Here is a 20,627-nt window from a genome sequence, read left to right on the forward strand (position 1 = left end):
ACACACACACACAAATTCACTTACTGAGATCCATGCCAGTCACTGGTCCATCACCATGTTCAGTACAGAAGAGAACTATAGGAGAGAACTAAAGGCCCTTGAGGGGCCTTTCCCTCCTACACTCACACACACACACACACACACACACACACACACACTCTCTCTCTCTCTCTCTCTCTCTCACATGCACAGCCTCCATGACAACTGGAAAAGATGACAAAGAATTTACGATCCCTTCTGAGACAGCACAAGACCAAGAGAGTTTGAAGGTCTGTTTCCCTCCCTTCTCTCTGCGTTGGCATCTTACCACCAGGCAGAAAAAGCTGGGGGGACTACATACACAATACAGAGATGGCAGAGATGGTAGAGATGGAGATGCTCAGCTTCTCTGGACAACATTTCTAACAACTTGATCAACAGCAACCAATCCGGGACCACGTGTACGTGGATAGGAATAGGAGATATAGTTTTTCAAGCAGTACTGTGCCAAGTGCTCTATTAAACAGGAGTCAAACTACATTTTACTACCAAGGTCAGAGAGGTTTAGTGACTGACTGGAGCATGGCCACACAGCCAGCAAATGGTAGTGGACACTAAAACTCAAGTTTGTCACTTCTGGCCGGTGAGGTCCTTCCTTCCCCAGAGAAGATGAATGACTGTGTTGACAATGCAGACTGGTTGGGCTCCCTGCTGGACCTGGCTGTGGGATTTATTGCTCCTGGGCAGTGAAGAGTCAGCTTCCAGCCAGCCCCAAAATATGGACAGAGAGGGCAGACGAGGCCTCTGCTAGCAGACACAAAGTCTGTGGCCACAAGCAAAAAGATTCTTCCACTCAAGATTAGTGAAGGAAATGCTGTTAGTCCACAGGCAGCAGAATTACAGCCACTGATGGCTCCTTACTAGACTTTCTGCGGTTACAGAGATGGTAAGCACACCCAGCCCCACGGGAGGTTGTGAGGGATTCCCTATGTCATGTGTCTAGAGCCAGGAACACGGTGGCTCTTACTCTCCCCTTACTCTTCCAGCCCTTCCATTTCCAAAGTCAATGGCTTCTCCACACACTGGGCACACGCAGTTCACAGGGCCGCAATGTCTATCATCTTTCCACACACAGGGCATGCGCAGTTCACAGGGGACTTGGTGTCAGTCTTCTCTCCACATATTGGACATGCGTAGCTCACAAGTAACTCACTGTCAGTCTTCTCCACACACTGAGCATGCTCAGCTCCCAGGAGATTCAGTGTCATTCCTCTCTACACACTGGGCATGCGCAGCTCACAGGTGACTCTTACCAAGTATGAAATACACATGGCTGGGCTGGGAAGGTGGCTCAGTGGTAGAGCGCTTGCCTTGCATGCATGAGGCCCTGGGTTTGATTCCTCAGCACCACATAAGCAGAAAAAAAAACCCGGAAGTGGCGCTGTGGCTCAAGTAGTAGAGCACTAGCCTTGAGCTGAAGAGCTGAGGGACAGCGCCCAGGCCCAGAGTTCAGGCCCCACAACTGGACCCCAAAAACAAAAAAGAAATACACATGGCTGGAATTCCAACTGTTTGGAAAGATCTGCCATTCAAGGAACGGGTCTTCCCTTCTCCCCCCTGCCCTGTTCTGTGCTCCAGAAAACAGTTCCGCAAAGCCCCTACCACCTTCCCACCTTCCTCACCTAGGCCTCTGCCACTCTCGGGCCAAGCAGCCACAATCCACTGCCTTCCACAAGGCTGTCACTTCTGATGGCCAACCAAGGCCCAGAATCTGTTCCATATTCCAGAAAACGGTCACCAGCCAGGTGACATGGCTGTTGTGTCATAGTCTCAGGGTCATGGAGCCCCTGCCTGTGAGGCTTCTGGGGTTCAAGGGGAAGGCAGATCACCAGACCCTGGCCACCGAGGTTGAGGTGGATGAGCACTACAGTGTGGGGTGAGGGTTGAGGAAACTTCTAGAACATCTGGAAGACCGCAGAACTCAGCCTGCTTTGAAATCAGGAAACGCTCCCAGAGAAAGCAAAAGCTCCACTGAGGCGTACAACCATGAGGAATGAGAGAGTGGAAGAAAGGGAAGGTAGGAAGGGGATTGTCCCTAGTAGGGCTGGTCCACTTTAATTGCCTTTATACCCAATGTCCCACTGCAGTGATGGCAGAAAAGACAAAATTAACTTAAAAATTAGCATCTAGGAAACCCACAGACTTTTCTAGGTTCCCAACGGCTTCAAGCTAGGCCTCTCCTGTGGCATGCGGACCAAGCGGCACCACATGTAATCCTGTTAGGGTGCTGGCCCATCACTCCCGTCCGGATTCTTACGACTCTTCATTCTATTACCTGACGTATGAGCCTTCCATCCTGCTTTGTGTCATTCAAAATCTAGTAAGCCTGGTCCTGATGTCTTTTTTTTTTATTGGTACACTGAAATAGGATTCTTTTTTTTTATATTTTATTTTATTTGTGAAGATACTGTACAGAGGGGTTACAATTACATGGACAGGATAATGCGTACATTTCTTACCAAGCATTGCAGCCTCCTCCTTTTGTTTACCCTTCACATCCCTTCCCAGCCTCCCCCCTCCCCCCCAATCCCAATCTTTCTCCTCCCCCCCCCCCACACTGACGTTGTAAAGCTCGTTTTGGACATGACAACTTGTACTTCTCATTGTTGCAACAGGTCCACCTGTATCTTTAAACAACTGGTTTTTCCCCATCTCCTCCTCAAGTTATACTGACATCAAATATAGTGAAAGCAGGGGTTATACTGTGGGGGAGGGACATACAAAGCAACAAAGAGATAATCTTATAAATGCGTTAGAAACACATACATGAAAGAAAAAACATTAAGATACATATCTAAGGGTTCATTTTCCTGACATCACATTATCTGACCTTTTCCGCTTGACTCATAGATATACTAGATATTGCAAATAAGGGAAACCATGGGACCTATGTTTCTTTGGGACTGGCTTACTTCACTTAATATAATTTTTTCCAAGTTTTTCCATTTCCTAACAAATGGGGCAATGTCATTCTTTCTGATGAAGGCATAGAATTCCATTGTGTATATATACCACATTTTCTGGATCCATTCATCTACTGAGGGGCATCTGGATTGGTTCCATATCTTAGCTATGGTAAATAATGCTGCAATAAACATAGTTGTGCTGGTAGCTTTAGTGTGGTCTTGTTTGTAAACATTTGGGTAAATGCCCAAAAGTGGGATTGCTGGGTCATAGGGGAGTTCTATGTGAAGTCTTTTGAGGAACCTCCATACTGCTTTCCAAAGTGGTTGAACAAGTTTACATTCCCACCAACAATGAAGTAAGGTTCCTTTCTGTCCACATCCCCTCCAGCATCTGTTGTTGTTAGATTTCTTGATTTTTGCCGTTCTAACTGGGGTGAGGTGATATCTCAATGTTGTTTTGATTTGCATTTCTTTTATGGCTAGGGATGTTGAACATTTCTTCATGTGTCTATTGGCCATCCTTCTTTCTTCTTCAGAGAAGTTTCTCTTTAAGTCTTTCGCCCACTTATTTATTGGGCAGTTGTTTCTTTGAGAATTTGTTGTTGGGGGGTTTAATTTTTTGAGTTCCAAGTATACGGACAAGGGTCTCATATCTAAAATATACTTGGAACTGATGTCTTTATCTAAGTTGCTGACAAAATCCTCGGACAGAAGAGATCAAATTCAGAGTCCCAAAGCATGTCCCTGAACAGTGTCCCCAGCTGTGTGCCAGGTGTGCTGCCACAGCTGGGGTTCCTGCCACACTTCTAACTACTGGGTTAGACACAAGGCCTTGGCCATTGTGCTCCAGGGGCAACACCTAGGAAGGAGAATGGTGAAACCCAGCTGCCTCAAAACTCCGCTGCCCCGCCCTCCCTGCCCAGCCAGCCGCCATCTGACAAGCACCCCATCACACAGACATCTCAGGCAGATTCACAGCCCAGACCTGCGGCCTCTCACCCTGTTCACATGGCCTCCTCTCAAGGCAGATTGGCAGCTGCCAATCACAAGGAGATATCTAACCTGCTTTAGGCAGTACGCCACAATAAAGAACATGTTTTAAACTATGAGAAAGAATCCACAGTAATTACCAGTCCAGGCCGTACATGGGAAAGAAGGCTCCCACCTCAGGACATCCAAGAAATAACGCAACTCCCTGCCTGAAACTGTCACCGCATTGCGGCCAATCATAGTTTATCCTTAGCATCTATGTATATACATGTGCACACATGCACATGCATACACATGTGCTAGGCACACACATAAGCATGTGTGTGTGTGTGTGTGTGTGTGTGTGTGTCCCAGGGCTTGAACTCAGGGCCTGAGGAATACACCTTAGACTTTTTGCTCAAGGATAGTACTCTACTACCTGAGCCAAACTTCTAACTTCTGACTTTTTGGTGGTTAATTGGAGATAAGAGTTCTCATGGAGTTTCCTGCCTGGGCTGGGCTTCAAATCACAATCCTCGCCTTCTGAGTAGCAAGGATTATAGATATGAGCCACTGGCATCTTTTTGTTATATACAGTAGAGACAATGGCCTGTTTTGTTTTAGTTTTGTTTTTCATTTGTTTGCTTGTTCTTATAGGTCATGGGGCTTGAACTCAGGGCCTGGGTGTTGTCCCTGAGCTTTTTCACTCAAACCTAGCACTCTACCACTTTGAGCCACAACACTGCTTCTGGTTTTCTGGTATTCAAGACTCTCATAGACTTTTCTGCTGGCTTCAAACCTCGATCTGATCTCAGCCTTCCGAGTAGCTAGGATTACAGGTGTGAACCACCAGAGCCTGGCTTCAGTTTATGTTTTTGTCTTTTGTTTTATTTTTCGTTTATGTGCTGGAATTCAGTATCCTCACCCTTGGTTGCTTTCTGCTCATTGCAGTATAGACAGTGCACTGACTTAAAAAACGTTAACTCACATCGTCAGTAACACTCAATATCATGCATGAAAAGCCATTGTCTTGCAGGACTCCAGAGGCTTATGCCTGTAATCCTAGCTACTCAGGAGGCTGAGATCTGTGGCTGAAGGTTCAAAACCAGCCCAGGCAGAAAGTCCATAAGACTCTTATCTCTGATTAATCAGAAAAAAAGCCAGAAGTAGAGGCATGGCTCATGTGGTAGAACAGCAGCCTTGAGGGAAAAAAGTCAAGTGAGATTGTGAGTCCCAGTACCAACACACACACACACACACACACACACACATGCTGAGGAAGGATGTCCTTGTTGAAAAAAGGTGTGCAGAGCATAATAGTAAACAAAAGGCTGACTGCTGGATTGGATTTCTGATGAGAAGTGTCTGCTGTGTTCCACTGAAGGGGAGGAAGAATCAAACACAAACCAAAATGTTACCTGGCCTTCTCTAGGTAGTAGGGCATACATTATTTCATTCTCTTTCTATTTTTCTCACTGCATGATATAAGTTTCCTCCATTGAGCCTACATTCGTTTTGCAGGAAATCTCTTCTTTAAATAAAAGTGAAGAGTTCTTGTTTCAAGCTGGGAAGAGGATGCTCGATCTGTGAGGGCAAAGGCAGGGCAGGGCAGGGCAGCCACACGGGGAAGGAAGGGGCGCCTGGCACCTGGGCTTCCTCCAGGGAGCCGTCCCCAGAGGACAGGACAGCCAGCTGTGGCATGGGTCTGATGGGGATGGGGACCTGGCTAGCTGGTATGAGTCTGCACATTTAACACACAAACACACACACACACACACACACACACACACACACACACTATTAAGTTTACCACATCCCTGCTTCATCCTCCCTGAGCAGCTTCCAAAAGGCCCAGTGCAGAAGAAAGGAGCCAGGCACCACCCACCGAGAAAGCTGACAGATAGCAAACCCACGAGGGATCTGGTCTCTTCCTCGGTGTGCTTTGCCGTGGAAAAGAAGGCAATCCTCCCTTCCCTGTTCTCAGAGATGAGACGGTGTCTCCCTTGCCCAGTGCCTACCTCACTGCTATCAATGTTTACTCAGTTACCCTGGGCATCTATGACGGCCGCACCACCCAGCAGGCCCCATCCCCCAAGGGCTCACAGTCCACCAGGGCAATGCTGTCCAACCCCACGGCCATAGACTTGTGGCATGTGACCTGGCTTCCTCTAGGGTCAGAACTAAGGAGCAAGGCCCATGCACCTGCTCAGAGCATGAATGCTGAACACAGGAAGGGCTCTTCTGCCTTGTGCCACAACCCTGACCGAGCGCTCTTTCTTACATTTAAACGTGAAATTATGGATTTTAATATGAAGCCTAGGTGGCATACCTTTAGAGTTGCTGAGGTAGAGAGAGGGAGCCCTCGGGCAGTGACCCTAAGTGCTGACACAGCGGCAGAGAGATTGGTTCGGAATAAGCTGTTCTCCTGGACTCATTCAAAGCAGGCGGCTCACATTCCTGACACTAAAATGAAACTCACGATTCACTCTGGAGGCAAAAAGGACATAGGTAATTCATCAAGGCTCATGATGAAGTTTACGTGGGCTACTATTTCCCAACAATGTCTTTAACATTTGGGGAGAGTGGCCACTCATTAAAAAATAAATCAGGATTGGTATGGTAACTTATAGGTGTTGTAGTTCACAGCCGTAATCTTAGCTTGTCATAAGGCTGAGAGCTGGAGGATCACAGTTCAAGGCCAATATCAGTGTGACAAACAACCACCACCACCAAAACTTCATTGGACTCCCTTTCCAAAAATTTAACCAGCAAAAACTAGGACTGAAGACTTGGCACAAGTGACAGAGACCTGGAAGAAGAGCGATGCAGCCTGAGATGGCTCTCTTATCCCTCTCCATGTTCTCTGTACCTCTGACAAGTCTCTAGTGTGTCCCACGCCAGTGTGATGGAACACGTTGAAGGAAACTGTCCAGCCTTCCTGTAGGCAAGAGTTGGCTTTAACAGAAAGCAGGTGTCTGAACTAGCTGCCCCACCAGGCTGTCAAGAAACACAGCTGTGGGGAGTAGGGAGCTGGCCTGGAATGCCAACATGGTACGCATGCGTGGAAAGTCACCGTGAAATCCCCCCTTGTGCGGCTAATATGCTAATTTAAAAAAGAAACACAGCTGTATTCAAATGATCCGAAAAGTGTGAGGAAAAGACGAGCTCAAATGTGCAGAACCTGGCATTTCCAGAGCGGAGAAAGCCATATGCCATGATTTTTATGGAGATGGAGGCACAAGGCTCGGCAATGCCAGGGGGGAAAGTGTCTAAAAAAACAGAAAAGATCTGGGGGACAAAAAGAAAGAATGTGAAGGAGGAAGATGCAAGAGACCATCCCAAAGGATGCCCCCACATTAGGCATTGGGCATGGTGTCAACCACTCTCTGGTGCCATCTGGGAAGTTGCAGAGCTCTGTTTGCTCAGTGTGTGGAGTCCTTACATCTCTTCAGTGTCCCCTGAGGTCTTCAGGGCCATTTAATTATCTGCAAGCCTCCTAGCCAGTCCTTTCTCCACCCCTTCCCACCCAAACCTGCTATAAATGGTCTTGACCCATAAAACACCCAACTTGATATGTTCCCACAAAGCCCTGCCCTCTCATTCATTAACAGTGTGACACCTCATGCATTCTTAACCCCTCTGAGCCTTGGATTTCTCAAGAAAAAAAAAGAGAGAGAAAGAACTATATAGCTATCTTAGAGCTGTATGGAGATCTAAGATGTGTCTCACAGTACTGCCTAGCACATGGTAAGTACTCAATAAATATGAGTGACTGCTGCCATTTCCCCCTCTTCCTCCTCCTCTCCCTCTTCTTCCTCACCATCATCTCCAAAGCCAAAACCAACCCAGGTGGCTATTTTTAACAAATAGTGAAGAGATGTTTTATGAAAAATCAAATTTTCATTTCCATATTGGTTTTCCTAAATATGATGTTGATATCAGAAAGTCTAATTTAATATGCGATTTGGGGTACCAGGATGGAGCTTGAACTCAGAGCCTTGCACTCTGGCTTGGCTTTGTTGTTCAAAGCCAGCACTCTACAATTTGAGTCACAACTCTACTTCCAGCTTTTTGCTAGTAATTGGAGCTAAGAGTCTTGTGGGCTATTCTGCCCAGACCTGGCTTCAAACTGTGATCCTCAGATCTCAGTCTCCTGAGTGCCTAGGATTACAGGTGTGAGCCACCAGTGCTGAGCTTAACATGCTCTTACTATATGACTCAAGATCTTCACACTTGTCCACAAGACTTGATTAAAATGCAATACATTTAGGAACTAAGAACTCCTATAATTAAAACAAAAAATAAATGTGAGACTTGTATCTAACACTGCTATCAGTAATATTGGTTAATTCGGGGCTAATATGGTCAGACAAGGCCTCACAGGAAAACCAAGTATGGGATGAATTTTGGAAACTAAGACTTTAGACATGGGGTCATTTACATAATAACCCAGAAAGTAAGAACTGATGGGTTTATAAGAAGTACACTTTTGTATATGAAAACCATCAACCCTGTATCAAATAAAATGCAAATGTTACTTTGAAGGTGGAGAGGGTTGGAACTGACTAGGTCCGTGCAAATGTTAAGTAAGCATTCTACCACTGAGCTACATTCCCATCCCTTGAGAAGCTTTTTAAAGAGCAATCCAGTTCCAGATGTCTAAGACTATATGCCCTCATTTCTCTTTTCCCCTTCAAAACACCACGGACAAGAATGAAAACATAACTGAATCTATATAGAGACTGAAGAGCCTCAAAGCACACCAATCAGAGACAGACAGGGGAAAGGGTTATGAAAAAGACAAGGCAGAAAGGAATAAAACAATAGCTAATACAACAGAAAAACTTCTCTGTAAAGGAGATTAGACTCAAAGATTACCCAGAATTCTGTGCAAAGATATCTTCTGAATCACTGGCTAACCCAGAAATTGCACTGTGCAGAGCAAGACTCCAAGGACCCCAAAGAGGAGGAACAGCTACAACCTAAGGAGTCCAACAGAGATGTCAGCAGGTACCCAGTGCTGAGAGATACAGTTTGAAGCTAAAATGTCTCCAAGTTAAACTTTCTATTGCAAGCTCAGAAGGACTAAATCAAGAGGTAGAAATCCTATCCTAGGATTATGGGATACAACATAGAATCAAAGGCAAAAAATAGACTTGCCCAAGCCTAGGCCAGAATCGAGGTCTCAAGGCTGAACACAATCCAGCAGTCAATTGCAATACATGCAAGAATCAAACTCAACACTTAAGGGGAAATTTTTTCCAGTCTCTACAGTGTATGGGTCACAATGTCCCTACAATAAAAAAAGTGCTATATACATAGTTCTATGAGAGAAATGTAACCCATAATTACACTGGAGAGAATGTGGCCAAAAGGGAAGCATAATATACTATGGTGGGTCCTCAAAAAAAAAAAAAAAAAAACTAAGCCGCATGATCCAGTAATTCTAGTCCTGGGCATTTATCCAAAAGATGACAAACCAGGATACAGTAAAGCCACCAGCACAACCAGTGCATTGCAGCACTATTTACCATAGTGAAGGTATGGAATCAGCCCAGATACCCCACAATGGATGAATGAATCAAGAAAATGTGGGGGGGGGTGTTTATGTGTATATATTTATGTATATATGTGTGTGTATGTGTATTAGAAAGAATGGTACATCATTTGTAAAGAAAGGGCAATGCCTGGAAGAATTATGTTAAGTGAAGGAAATCAGGCCCAGAGAGACAAAGGTGATATGTTTTCCATCACAGGTGGGAGCTAGAATTAGCTTATAAACATAGAAGTTAATCCCCTGGGGTGACAGGCAAACATATATAAATGTATTAACTGAAATATGGTGGAATCAAGGGAGAACTCAAATAGCATAATTCCTTAGAAAGCCGAAATAAAAATTGAACAAAAGAACCACCAGGAAGCAGGTACTTGAAAGGGGGTGGGGCCAAGGGGAGAGGGGTAGATGAATGAAAGGAGCAGGGGGGGAATGTGGTCAAGAATTCAATGCATGTCCTACAAAAATTAACAGAAGAGAGGGGAGGGGGTTGGGAAGGAGGGTTGAGAAGGTTGTAAGGGGTAATACTCATCAAGATGCAACGTATTCATAAGCCACTTTGTTTAATGGCAACTCCTTTGTATGACTAAAGATAATAAAACTAGAAAATAAAAGTAAATATCTTTTTTAAAAAAGAAAAAGAAAGAAAAAAACTCAAAACTCAATCCTCTTGAGGTAGAATCAGCAGAAAGGGTCTCCTATTCTCAGTGTGCTAAAAGAATAAGAATAAAGACAAAGATGAGCACAATGGGTGAATGGATGGAAAAATATCAAATTAAAACTCCAAGAAAATAACCAGATAGAAATTCTAGAACTGAGAAAACATGAACTCTGAAAGAAAGCTTTTATTACACGAACTTACCAGCAGAATAGACATAGTAGAATAAGGACTTTGAAGATAACTCACCAGCAGAATAGACATTGCAGAATAAAGAATTTGAAGATAACTCAATAGAAAATATCTCAAACTTAGCCACAGGAAGAAAAGTTTCAAAAACAAATAAAATAGAGCAGACCAACCAAGACCTATGAACTAATATCAAACTTTCCAGTGATCAAAGAAACTGAAGGAGAAAAGCACAAGAATGAGGCAAAAGGAATAGGGGCAAATGTGATATCTTAGGAATGTTCAACTGATGAGACATCACACCATACTTCTTCTGAGAACTCAATGAACCCAAGAAGGAAAAACACAAGTGAGACCAACATATACATCACACTTAAAACTACTGAAAACAAAACAGTCAAGAGAAAATCTTAAAAACTACCAAGTGAAATAACACTTTGTACTCAGATAAGCAATGGTACTGGCATACCATCAGAAATGATGGGATCCAAGACAATGTAAAGGCATCTTTAAAGCACTAGCCAGCCATAAAGAACAATGAAATTACGTCCTTTGAAGGCAAATGGGTGAAACTGGAAATCAGCATGTTAAATGAAACAAGCCAGACTGACAAATTCTGTCTCAAATGTGGACTCCAAGCCCCTCCCCAAAAAGAATAAAATGAGCACAAAACAAAGGGACTCTGGGGCTGGGAAGGTGGCTCAGTGGTAGAGCGCTTGCCTTGCATGCATGAGGCCCTGGGTTCGATTCCTCAGCACCACATAAGCAAAAAGAATAAAAGCCGGAAGTGGTGCTGTGGCTCAAGTGGTAGAGCGCTATCCTTGAGCTGAAGAGCTGAGGGACAGCGCCCAGGCCCAGAGTTCAGGCTCACGACCGGACCCCCCCCCCAAAAAAAAACATTTCAAAAAACAAAAACAAAAAAACAAAGGGATACCAGGAATGGGAACCACTGGGAAGAGGGGGAGAAAGGAAAGTAAGAGGGGGAGCTAAGTCAGGACAAAGTAGTTTATGTGTATTATATGAAAATAAAATAATAAAACCCATTATTTTTTAAAGGAGGCATAAGGGAGTCATAGAATGGATGAATTTCATCAAAGTACATTAAATTGATGTATGGAAACAACCCAATGAAATCCCTTTGTGTAATTAATATATGTTAATTTAAAAAGTGATGAAAGAAACAGAAAAGGACCAGAATGCTGAATCTAAGAAAATAAAGGGGAAATGACAAAAATGATATTTTGAAGAACTTTAATGATTCTCTACGTCCATTATTTGACAAATCATTTCAGATCACAGTATTTGAGTTTGAATTCATTTTTATTTGACTAGTGCATTAGCTTTGCTTTGTAGGAATACAGAAGTGAATGAGTGTGGATTTCTGTATCTCATGCGTTAGTGCTTCAATATGGCTTTTTCCTCAGAGTTCTAAGTGGAAAGGCACTTTCAGGAGTGGAGCTGTGGCTCAAGTGGTAGAATGTTAACCTTGAGCAAAAATGCTTAGGGATAGCACTTAGACTCTGAGTTCAAGCCACACACACACACACACACACACTCCCTCACTCACTCATAAAGAATGCCTGCCCCCAAACTTTCCAAATGCCAGCATAAGGCTGCCCTGTAGTCCTAAGAACCATCCTCTGCCTGTTACTATCACAATGGGCTGTTAGGAATCTTTGGTCTATACCCCCACCTTCCTAGATGGTTGGGAGGGGATGAAAAGAATGTTTGAACACTCCTAAGGCCATCTGTGTCCTGGGCTCCCAGCATGCATTGCACCACCCATCCCTACCACCCCTAGAAGGGGAGAGGGTATCCTCAGATCACAGGTGAGGAAGCAGGGGTGCGTCTTTATCACTGACCATGTGAGGAATGAATGCCGTGGCCCAGACACCATGCCATCTCCCCCCTTGTACAGGTGAAGCCAGGCCTGAGGCTCCTTTGTGTCACCCACCAGCAGTCTCTCAGCACATGGAGATCAGTGCAGGTGCAGCCTGGACACCACTTTAGGATGGATAGCTGAGCAAAGGAGAGATGAAGATTCCTTTTCGAAACTTTGGGTAAGCCGGGCATCAGTGGCTCACACCTGTAATCCTAGCTACCATAGGAGGCTGGATCTGAGAATGTGAGGTTCAAAGCCTACCAGTCTGCAAAGCATGTGAGACTCTCATCTCCAATTAAACACTCAAATGCTGGAAGTGGAGCTACGGCTCAAGTAGTAGAACACTAGCCTTGAGCAAAAAAAAAAAAAAATCTGGACAAAGCCCAGGCCATGAGTACACATACACACACACACACACACAGACACACACACAAAGTGGCAATAATCATTCCAAGATGGACATACCTCCAAGTTGCAAACATATTCACCAAAAAACATAGCAGTCTTACACTTAAAAGAGACCAAGATAAGAAAGAACCCAGGCATGTACAGACAGCAAAGGTAGTTAAGAGGGGTTCAGTCCCCTCAAACAGAGGGTGAGAACACCACATTATGAGAGCAACTGGCATCGACTCCTCGCCTCCAATCTCCCAAGCCCTGAGCCATGAACACTGCACAGAAGCCCGAGTGTGATCCCATTTGCACAGAGTGAAGATCACTGTTAGAAGCTTGGGGCGGGGACGGGGGTGGGAGGCTTGGCAGGTGGGGGCTGTTCTGGGCAGCTGTACAATTATGAATAGGGCCTTTTTTTCGCTGTGTATGTTATTTTTAGGCAGAACTAAATGAAATTTCCGGTTTTATAGGTCAAAACAGTCAAACCTCAACAATTTCATATGGCTCAAACCAATACTTCAATAAAAACATGTGTTTAAATCCCTCTGGAAAACAGAAAGAAACATCCAGCACTGACTGGCAGACTGAGCTTTCTGGAAACTGACCTAAATGCCTCTGCAGAGATAGATCCTGTCATCTGGCTTCTGTCCTTAGCGAAAACATGACAACAAGCCCCTGGATCTTTCGGAAGAACTTGCAAATAAGCCCTGCCTGGGCTTCCTGGGCCCAAGCCAGCTCCCTTGGGCTTGTTTTCCCTTGGGCCTGAGCATCTCATCTGCCCCCTAAAGCCTATAATCAGCTCTTGCTGGGCCCTGAAGACCAGTCAACAGGGAACTGGTCTTGTCTGAATTAGCTTCCATGGTATAAAGGTGTCTCAAATTCATCCATACAGAACTCACTCCAAGATGATACTTTTTAACAAAGCAATATGACTGACATAACTATTATATTTACAAACACGATCCCAGAAGAAGTAAAAAGTTCCACGCTTTTACAAGCCCACATGACTCATAAAAGGCATAGTCTTTATAACTAATTGAGAAAACTATATCCACCAGTTCTGGAACTAATGATCTCCTTTTGTCATGTGATAAGCATATATCTCCCGGTGGGGAAATACCATCAATTCTGAGAGGTCTGGATGGAGCCGACTCATTTTACAGGGGCAAATAATATTTCAAGCAGAAGAAATGCTCCATCTATCAGACAACCAGGCAGATGCCCTCCCTCCCAGGGAGAGGAGACGTGCTCAAAGAAGCCTGCTTCTACGTGAATGGAAGGAAATCTGATAAGAGAGCTCCCCAGACGTCCTTCTAACTGAGTGGAGAAAACAGACTGAAGCCAGCAAGAGGAACCAAGCATTTTCCTTCTATGTTGCCTCATGCAGCTTTGCTCATGACACTTTTGATGGATGGTTCCTGAATCACTGTTGTAAAAGGCCAGCAATTTAAGTCACCATTAGGAAACCACCAGGCTGAGACCCTCCCCTACCCCCACTGGCTGCCCCATTGGATCTGCCTCATTGAATGATCTCATGGCAAGTTATCATTTGTGGAGGCTGAAAGAAAAAAAATCACTTGAAATATACTTATTCTTCTTAGAAAGCCCATACTAATTTGTAATAAGAATATCATTAGCAATCTATGGCATTTCTCTTTTGCATGCATTATGGATTCATTTTAGTAAAAGGATGACAGTAATGACATCAGCATGCTGTCTCATTTAATACTCAAAAGTCTAATGCTCATTAATACTGTGAACATCCCCATTGACCAATGGGAAGCAGAGCTCTCAGCTGGATTCACACTTTGACCACAAGCTCACTCTTCTTGCAAGGGAGCAAAAAACCAGGATCAGTATTGGCACCCCAAGGTCAAAGATCACAATCATACCACTACACCAGACTGCCATTCACAGAGCAACATCAATGTAATCAGAACTGGAGAGAAGACACTTAATGTACAGACACCAACAGTACTTTACCTAATCAAACCCGACGAAGTATTATTTCCCCTTCCCCACATGAAGACAGTAAAGCATAGAGATTTCAAGCCATGTGCTAATTAGTAGCAGAGCCGAAATTCCAACAAAGATGCGTCACGCTCCAAAGCCCATGGTCTTTCACTCTAGTACTGGGCTCCAAACAACTCATTACTACATTGAACTTGTCATTCGATAGCCAGCAAAATGATGACAAGTGTATCTACCCAACCCTCACACCCCAGTTAGCACAGTGACCTCCTGTCCTTGAGGCCACCTCCAGTGACATGGCCCTGCAGGACAGCTGTCCGGCATCCTCTGTCGGTCAGCTTCCTGCCTCTCAGCTCTGCTGTGACACCAGCCCCGTTCCATGGACTACGGCTCATCCCTTGACATCTAACCCCAGGGCAGAGGCGGAGGCAGGAAGCTCTCCTGTGTGGCCAAGAAGGAGAGGAGAAGCAGAGACCTTCATATAAGCTAGACCAGCCATCGGTAGCACCTAACCTGGACAGGTAAAAGAATCATTTGCTCCAAACACAGACTGGGGGCTTCCTTCCTGTCCAAGAGGCAAGGCTAAGCCAGTCCCTGGTAATCCTCCTGCAGGTATTCCACAAAACGTAAGGAAGTTTGTTATAAACTGTCGTGGAATACCGAGTCTATGAAGATGCTCTGTAGAAGTGAGTGAGGAGGCGGCAGGTCAGGCAGGAGCGAGGGGGAAGAAGGCTCATCCTCGTTCCCAGAGTGCTGCAGCGGACAGCTGAGAGCCAGGCTTGAAGATGACTAACCGCAGCACAGATGGGAGAAGACTCACTCCCAGAGCACAGCGAGGCAGAGTCGCGAAAGTGACGGCACGCTGTCACTCGCAGAAGGGACCTGAGCCCCATGTGCCCAACCAGGACAGCCCCATCCCACCCCTGGGCAAATACAGAGCTGGGGGCCCTCTGTTCTCTGTCTCTGGGGATTCTGATGATTGCCTTCCTAGAAGGGCACTGAAGCCTTCCACATCTTCAATCTATGCTCATTTCCCATTATTCCCAAGCCCAACCTCCAACCTCCAACCTGAAACCATCACGGTGAGCTGGCCCCCGCCCCCTCCCCCGCCCCAGCCTTTTCTCTGTAGGGACCCTTCCAGGGCTCACTATTTATCCTTCTCAGTAATGCCAAGCGCTTTGTTCCACCTACCATGACCCACTCAGCCTAGAGTCACAGGCTAGACCCTACGGGCAGTAATGACACATCTGCTAGTTACCAGCAGTACTTCACACATCTGCCAACCTCCAGCGCCCACAAGCAAACCACCTGGACCAATAAAGCGCTAAACTTCCCCGTGTCTTGCTGGAATTACCGCCGGAGTTTGTTAGTGAACGGGACAGAGCACAACTACAGGTGTAAGTAAGCACCTCCAAGCTAGAAATAAAGATCTGTCAACTGGATGGAGGCTAAGAGAAGCATTAGAAGGTAAACATTTCAAAACGGTGATTACCAAAGGGGAAAACAGCCGGCGCTGAAGCAGGCACTGTCTAGGGGCCACAGGCCTCCCTTCTCTGCCCTGCTCCAGCACCGACACAGGCCTCCTGCACACTATCCGTCTCTCTAGAGACACTGCAGACAGGGAGCTATTCTGAGGAGAGAGGGACTCTAGGGACAGGGGAGCCCAGGGAACTCAGACTGAAAAGTGGAACAGGCAGGCACCTTTGCCCAAGACCAGCATTTCAGAGCCTCTTCTTCCTCTGCAGAGCTGGGAGCCTAAGGCTCTCAAAGAAAACTGATGAGCACAGGGTAAGGAATACGGCAGTGGGAGAAAGCACCCCCCACTACTCTTCACAACTGAGTTTTCTTTCTTACATTGGCAGTACTGTGGCTGGAAATCAGAGCCTCGTGCTTTCTAGGCAGGCACTCTACCATCTGAACCTCCCTGCCAGCCCCCCTGTTTGCACTGGTTTGTTTTAGCAATAAGTGTCCTATTTGATAGCCTGGAGGCAGTCTGGACCGCAACCCTCGGACTTGTGTTTCCCTGTGTCACTGAGCTGTCAGGGGCATGGCACTGTGACCATCCACTGGCTGAGATGGAGTCTCACAACTCCTCTCCCCCCTACCCCAGACTGGCCTCAAATGGTAATCCTAAACAGTTAGGATTACGGGCCTGCGCCACAGCACCCAGCTACAATCTTTATTCCAAGCAGCAATTTCCTCACCAAGGCCTGCCTTCAAATTCTGTGTCAAACCCAAATCCCATCTCCTAGGAAGTCTAAACCACCACCACCATCTCTCCACCTAAGACCCAGAGTGATGCCTGTCCCTGTGGCCTCCTCCAGGCCTCGTGTACTTCCTTCTGCGGAGCTAACAGTCACCAATGACCATGGCTACAGGATGTGGTCACTTTCACACCAGGCTAGAAGCCTGGTGTGGAACCCCTTGTTCATGGGCAATGGCTTTGGGACACAAGATGGAATGACTGTTGGCTAGCTGAGCAAGCACCTTCAGTCCTGCTACCTTCCAGAACCTTCTTCACTTGTAAAGTGGGGTAGCAAAAGGGATCAACCTCCAGAGAGATGAAGCTCCTAAGAAAATGCACACGGGATGCCCTGAGCACACAGAAAGCTCTTAGCTGCCCAATGCCCACCATGGTTCCTCCAGAGAGGAGAGTTAAGGACCCAGACTTCGCGGCTCCATCATCGGGATCTAGAGCTCAGAGATGTCCTCATTAGCTCGGTAACTTGGGTGGCTCCTTACTGCCATTGTGCTCCTGTTTTTCTTCGACATATCAACACACTCTCTTCACCAGGTTAGAAGGCACCAGTGAGCCCTCCACAATGCCACTTGTACTGGCGATGGCAGTGGTGGTGACTGGCATGCTGGTTCCAGTACTGCACAGGGCAGCGGGGCTGGGGGATAGCAGCTCAGCACTGCTGAGCAAGGTCCAGCTCTAGCCCGGGCACTTGAGTCTGTCCTGCAGCCAGTAGGATGGGGGAGCCTGCAAACACTGGTCCCTACCCACCCCCTCAGCCCCAGGTCCTGAATAACAGCCATAGGGACTCAAGAACAACAGCTTTTAGACCTACACAAGCTCAAACCCACACACTGTGCTTTGACCTAACCTTACACCTAACCAATTTACCTCTTGTTAAGCTAATAAACTTGATGAGGTAGCCCACACTTGCATTACTGTTTGCTGTTTTTCCTCTCAGCTATTTGAGGTTTGCAGACAGTTGCTCAAGGACACCAAGCATGTTCTGGGGTCAGGAGAGCTTCCTCTGAATCCTGAATGCACAGGACCTCCATGATCTTAGCACAACCTGCTAAGAGAAGACTCTTCCTGAAGAGTAAGCAAGGAGGAGCTCACATCCCAGCTGCCTACAGGTCCAAAATGCATGTCAGATCGCATGGAGCTTTCTAACTTGAAGTCTATGGGGAGCATAGGGAAGGTAGAATCCTTACTCGTGGTCCAAGAATGGGCACATGTCCAGGTGAGAGAAAAGCTTGCAAAGAGGTGATATGTACTCCCTCTCAAAACCTAGCTTCAGTGGAGCAGGCACAGGTGGTTCAAGCCTAATCTCAGGATCTCAGGAGGCTGAGATCTGAGGATTGTGATTCATTCCAAGCCAGCCCAAGCAGGAAAGTCCATGAGCCTCATCTCCAATAAACCACCAAAACTCCAGAAGTAGAGCTGTGGCTCAAGTGGTAGAGCACCAGCCTTGAGCTAAGCAGGAGTATGAGGCCCTGAGTTCAAGCATCAATACTGGCACATGCGTGTATGCATGCACGCACACACACACACACACACACACACACGTCACAGGGGTAGTCTATCTTCCTGGGAAGTAGGGTAGACATGTCAAGCTAAAATAGGTGATGAATTGCTTGGACTCCATTGAACAATGGTTCTGCTCATCTGGATAAACTGGTCCCAGACGTCTGTGGGCTACAGAGACCAGTCTTTATGAATGGTGGGGAGAACCCACTGGATCCTGCCATCACTTCTGGGCTAGAAAAAAAGGAAAGATGAAACTTTCCCCGCAGGCCAGCTTCTTTGAGGAGCCAGAAGCTTATCTGAGAAAACAAGGGGTTATCTGTGCCTGTGTCACCATTGATCTAGCAGTCTCTATCTGCCTGTTGATAATGAGCATCTGAGCACTAAGATGCATAGCCAAACACACACACACACACACACACACACACACACACACACAATCTCCATCAATGCCAAAGCTGTTCTTTGCAGGTAAGAGAGCCACAAGTTGGGCATGCTTTGGACATTTCCAGTTTGATATAAAACCCAGGACTCACCCATCTGCCCTTCTGGGAGAGATGACATGAAGTAATGCAAAGAGAAACTTTGGAGAAAAGAACGTAAGCTGATTTTTTTTTACATAATATCCTTACCAGAAGCCAGAAACGCATAAACAATAATTATCAAGTTTTCAAATTCACAACACAGCCCATTGTATATTTACAAACATCTCACAAACGTCTGGGGAAATATCTGAAGGGAAAGGTGGGAACAATATAAATATTTTGCATACTGTCAGACCATGTTAAAACGGGAATTTTCAGTAGCAACCAAAGCAAGTAAGTAAGAGCCTATTCCATTTTATTTCTGCATTTTTCATGCAAACATCCACCCACCAGATGTTGGATTCCACCGTCCACTATGCTATCATTTCTATCACATCATAATTGGACGGGGTTTAAGTTGTTTGCCAAGTAGACACTGTCCTCGCCTGAGCAGATAGCCATCACCAGAACTAATGTTGGTTCCAAAAGGTAGAAAGATCGAGTCTGGGAAGGGAGAAGCGCCTTTGTTTCTCCAAATTCACCAAGACCCGTTTAAGTTCTCCGTCCTGCTTCCTAGTGTTTAGTCTGTCAGCAGGAGGAGGGGCTTGCCTGCTTCTTGGGGGGTGGGAGGGCTCGCCGCCTTTTCTGAGAGTGGGAATAAGCGCTCTGGATGGCTTAGGAAAGAGACACTTGCAGAAAGGACTCCCCTGACGCGCTGGCTGTGGGAACTGAAGTCATCTCTGACAAGGTACACCTGCCACAGACGAATGAGGTTAGGGCAGAAATGCCGAGCGTGTGGCTGCCTGTTTATCTCTGTGTGGGTATTTTCCAGAAACCTCGGCAAATCCTGAAAGTTCACGTAACTTTAAATGTTGAAAATGTGTTCAACCACAGCCAAAGGTAGAAGTGGGGGAGAGGAGAGCAGAATGTGGGGCTGGGTCGATGGGGAAAATCCCCAGGGGTCTCCCTAAGAACCCCGTGATCAGCAGGGTGGCCGGGCGCTAAGAAGGCGCTGGGAAGAAGCTGGGTCCTCTCCGCCCCCCCCCCACAAACTGTCCCCAGATGCCAGCTGCTCGGAGCCCCCTGGGCACTTCGCCCCTGCCCACCACGGGCCTCTGCCGGCACCATCCACCAGAAACTCCAACCCCAGCGCTCCCAGCCCACACCCCCAGAGCCGGGCCCCGAACCCCAGAGCAAACACCCCCGGGGAGACCCCGGAGCCCGGGGCCCTGCGCGGAGACTCGATCGATCCGCCCCGGGCAGGGGACGCGGGGCCAGGGGAGCGGAGCCAGCTGGCGTCAACCGGAAAGATCACGCCACCGAGAGGGAGAAACTTCCGAGGGTGTGCGTCTCGGTCCCGGGGAGCGGCGGGACCCCGGGACAGGTGGTTGGGGGCTGGAGAGGGGCTCCGGCCAGGGGACCCGACAGAGCCGGAGCCGCCCCGGGGCGCGGTGGGGACAGACAGGCCGGTGCCGGCGCCCCAGGGTCCCGAGAAGGGGACACGGGGGTCTTTTGCATCCCGGAAGCCACATTCGGGGGCCCCGGGCTGGGAGGGGCTCTCCACACAGGCCCCAGGCATTCGCGTCCGCGCAAACAAAGTTGGGGCGCGGAGAGGGCAGGCGGGTCCCCGCGTCGGCGCGCCCCGCTCGCAGCGCCCGCTACTTACACGAAGACCCCGAAGAGCAGGGCTCGCACCCCGATCTCGATGGCCAGCTCGCGCATGGTGCAGCCCGGGCAGCTCCCGCCGCCGCAGCCGGTGCTGTCCGCGGCTCCGGCAGCTCA

The 20,627-nt window shown here is 47.1% G+C and overlaps 1 protein-coding gene across 1 annotated transcript in view; it reads right to left on the reverse strand.

Annotated features, from left to right (window-relative positions):
- Positions 1 to 20,620, reverse strand: part of Ppapdc1a (phosphatidic acid phosphatase type 2 domain containing 1A) — a 108,059-nt gene extending 87,439 nt beyond the window's left edge. The window contains exon 1 of the mRNA XM_013021910.1: positions 20,512 to 20,620. Coding sequence (XP_012877364.1) covers positions 20,512 to 20,567 — 56 coding nt within the window. The 5' untranslated portion in view covers positions 20,568 to 20,620. The remainder of the gene's footprint in view (positions 1 to 20,511) is intronic.
- Between the last annotated feature and the right edge of the window lie 7 nt (positions 20,621 to 20,627).

The sequence above is a fragment of the Dipodomys ordii genome, unplaced genomic scaffold (genome assembly GCF_000151885.1).
Source record: "Dipodomys ordii isolate 6190 unplaced genomic scaffold, Dord_2.0 Scaffold58, whole genome shotgun sequence".
NCBI lineage: Eukaryota > Metazoa > Chordata > Mammalia > Rodentia > Heteromyidae > Dipodomys > Dipodomys ordii.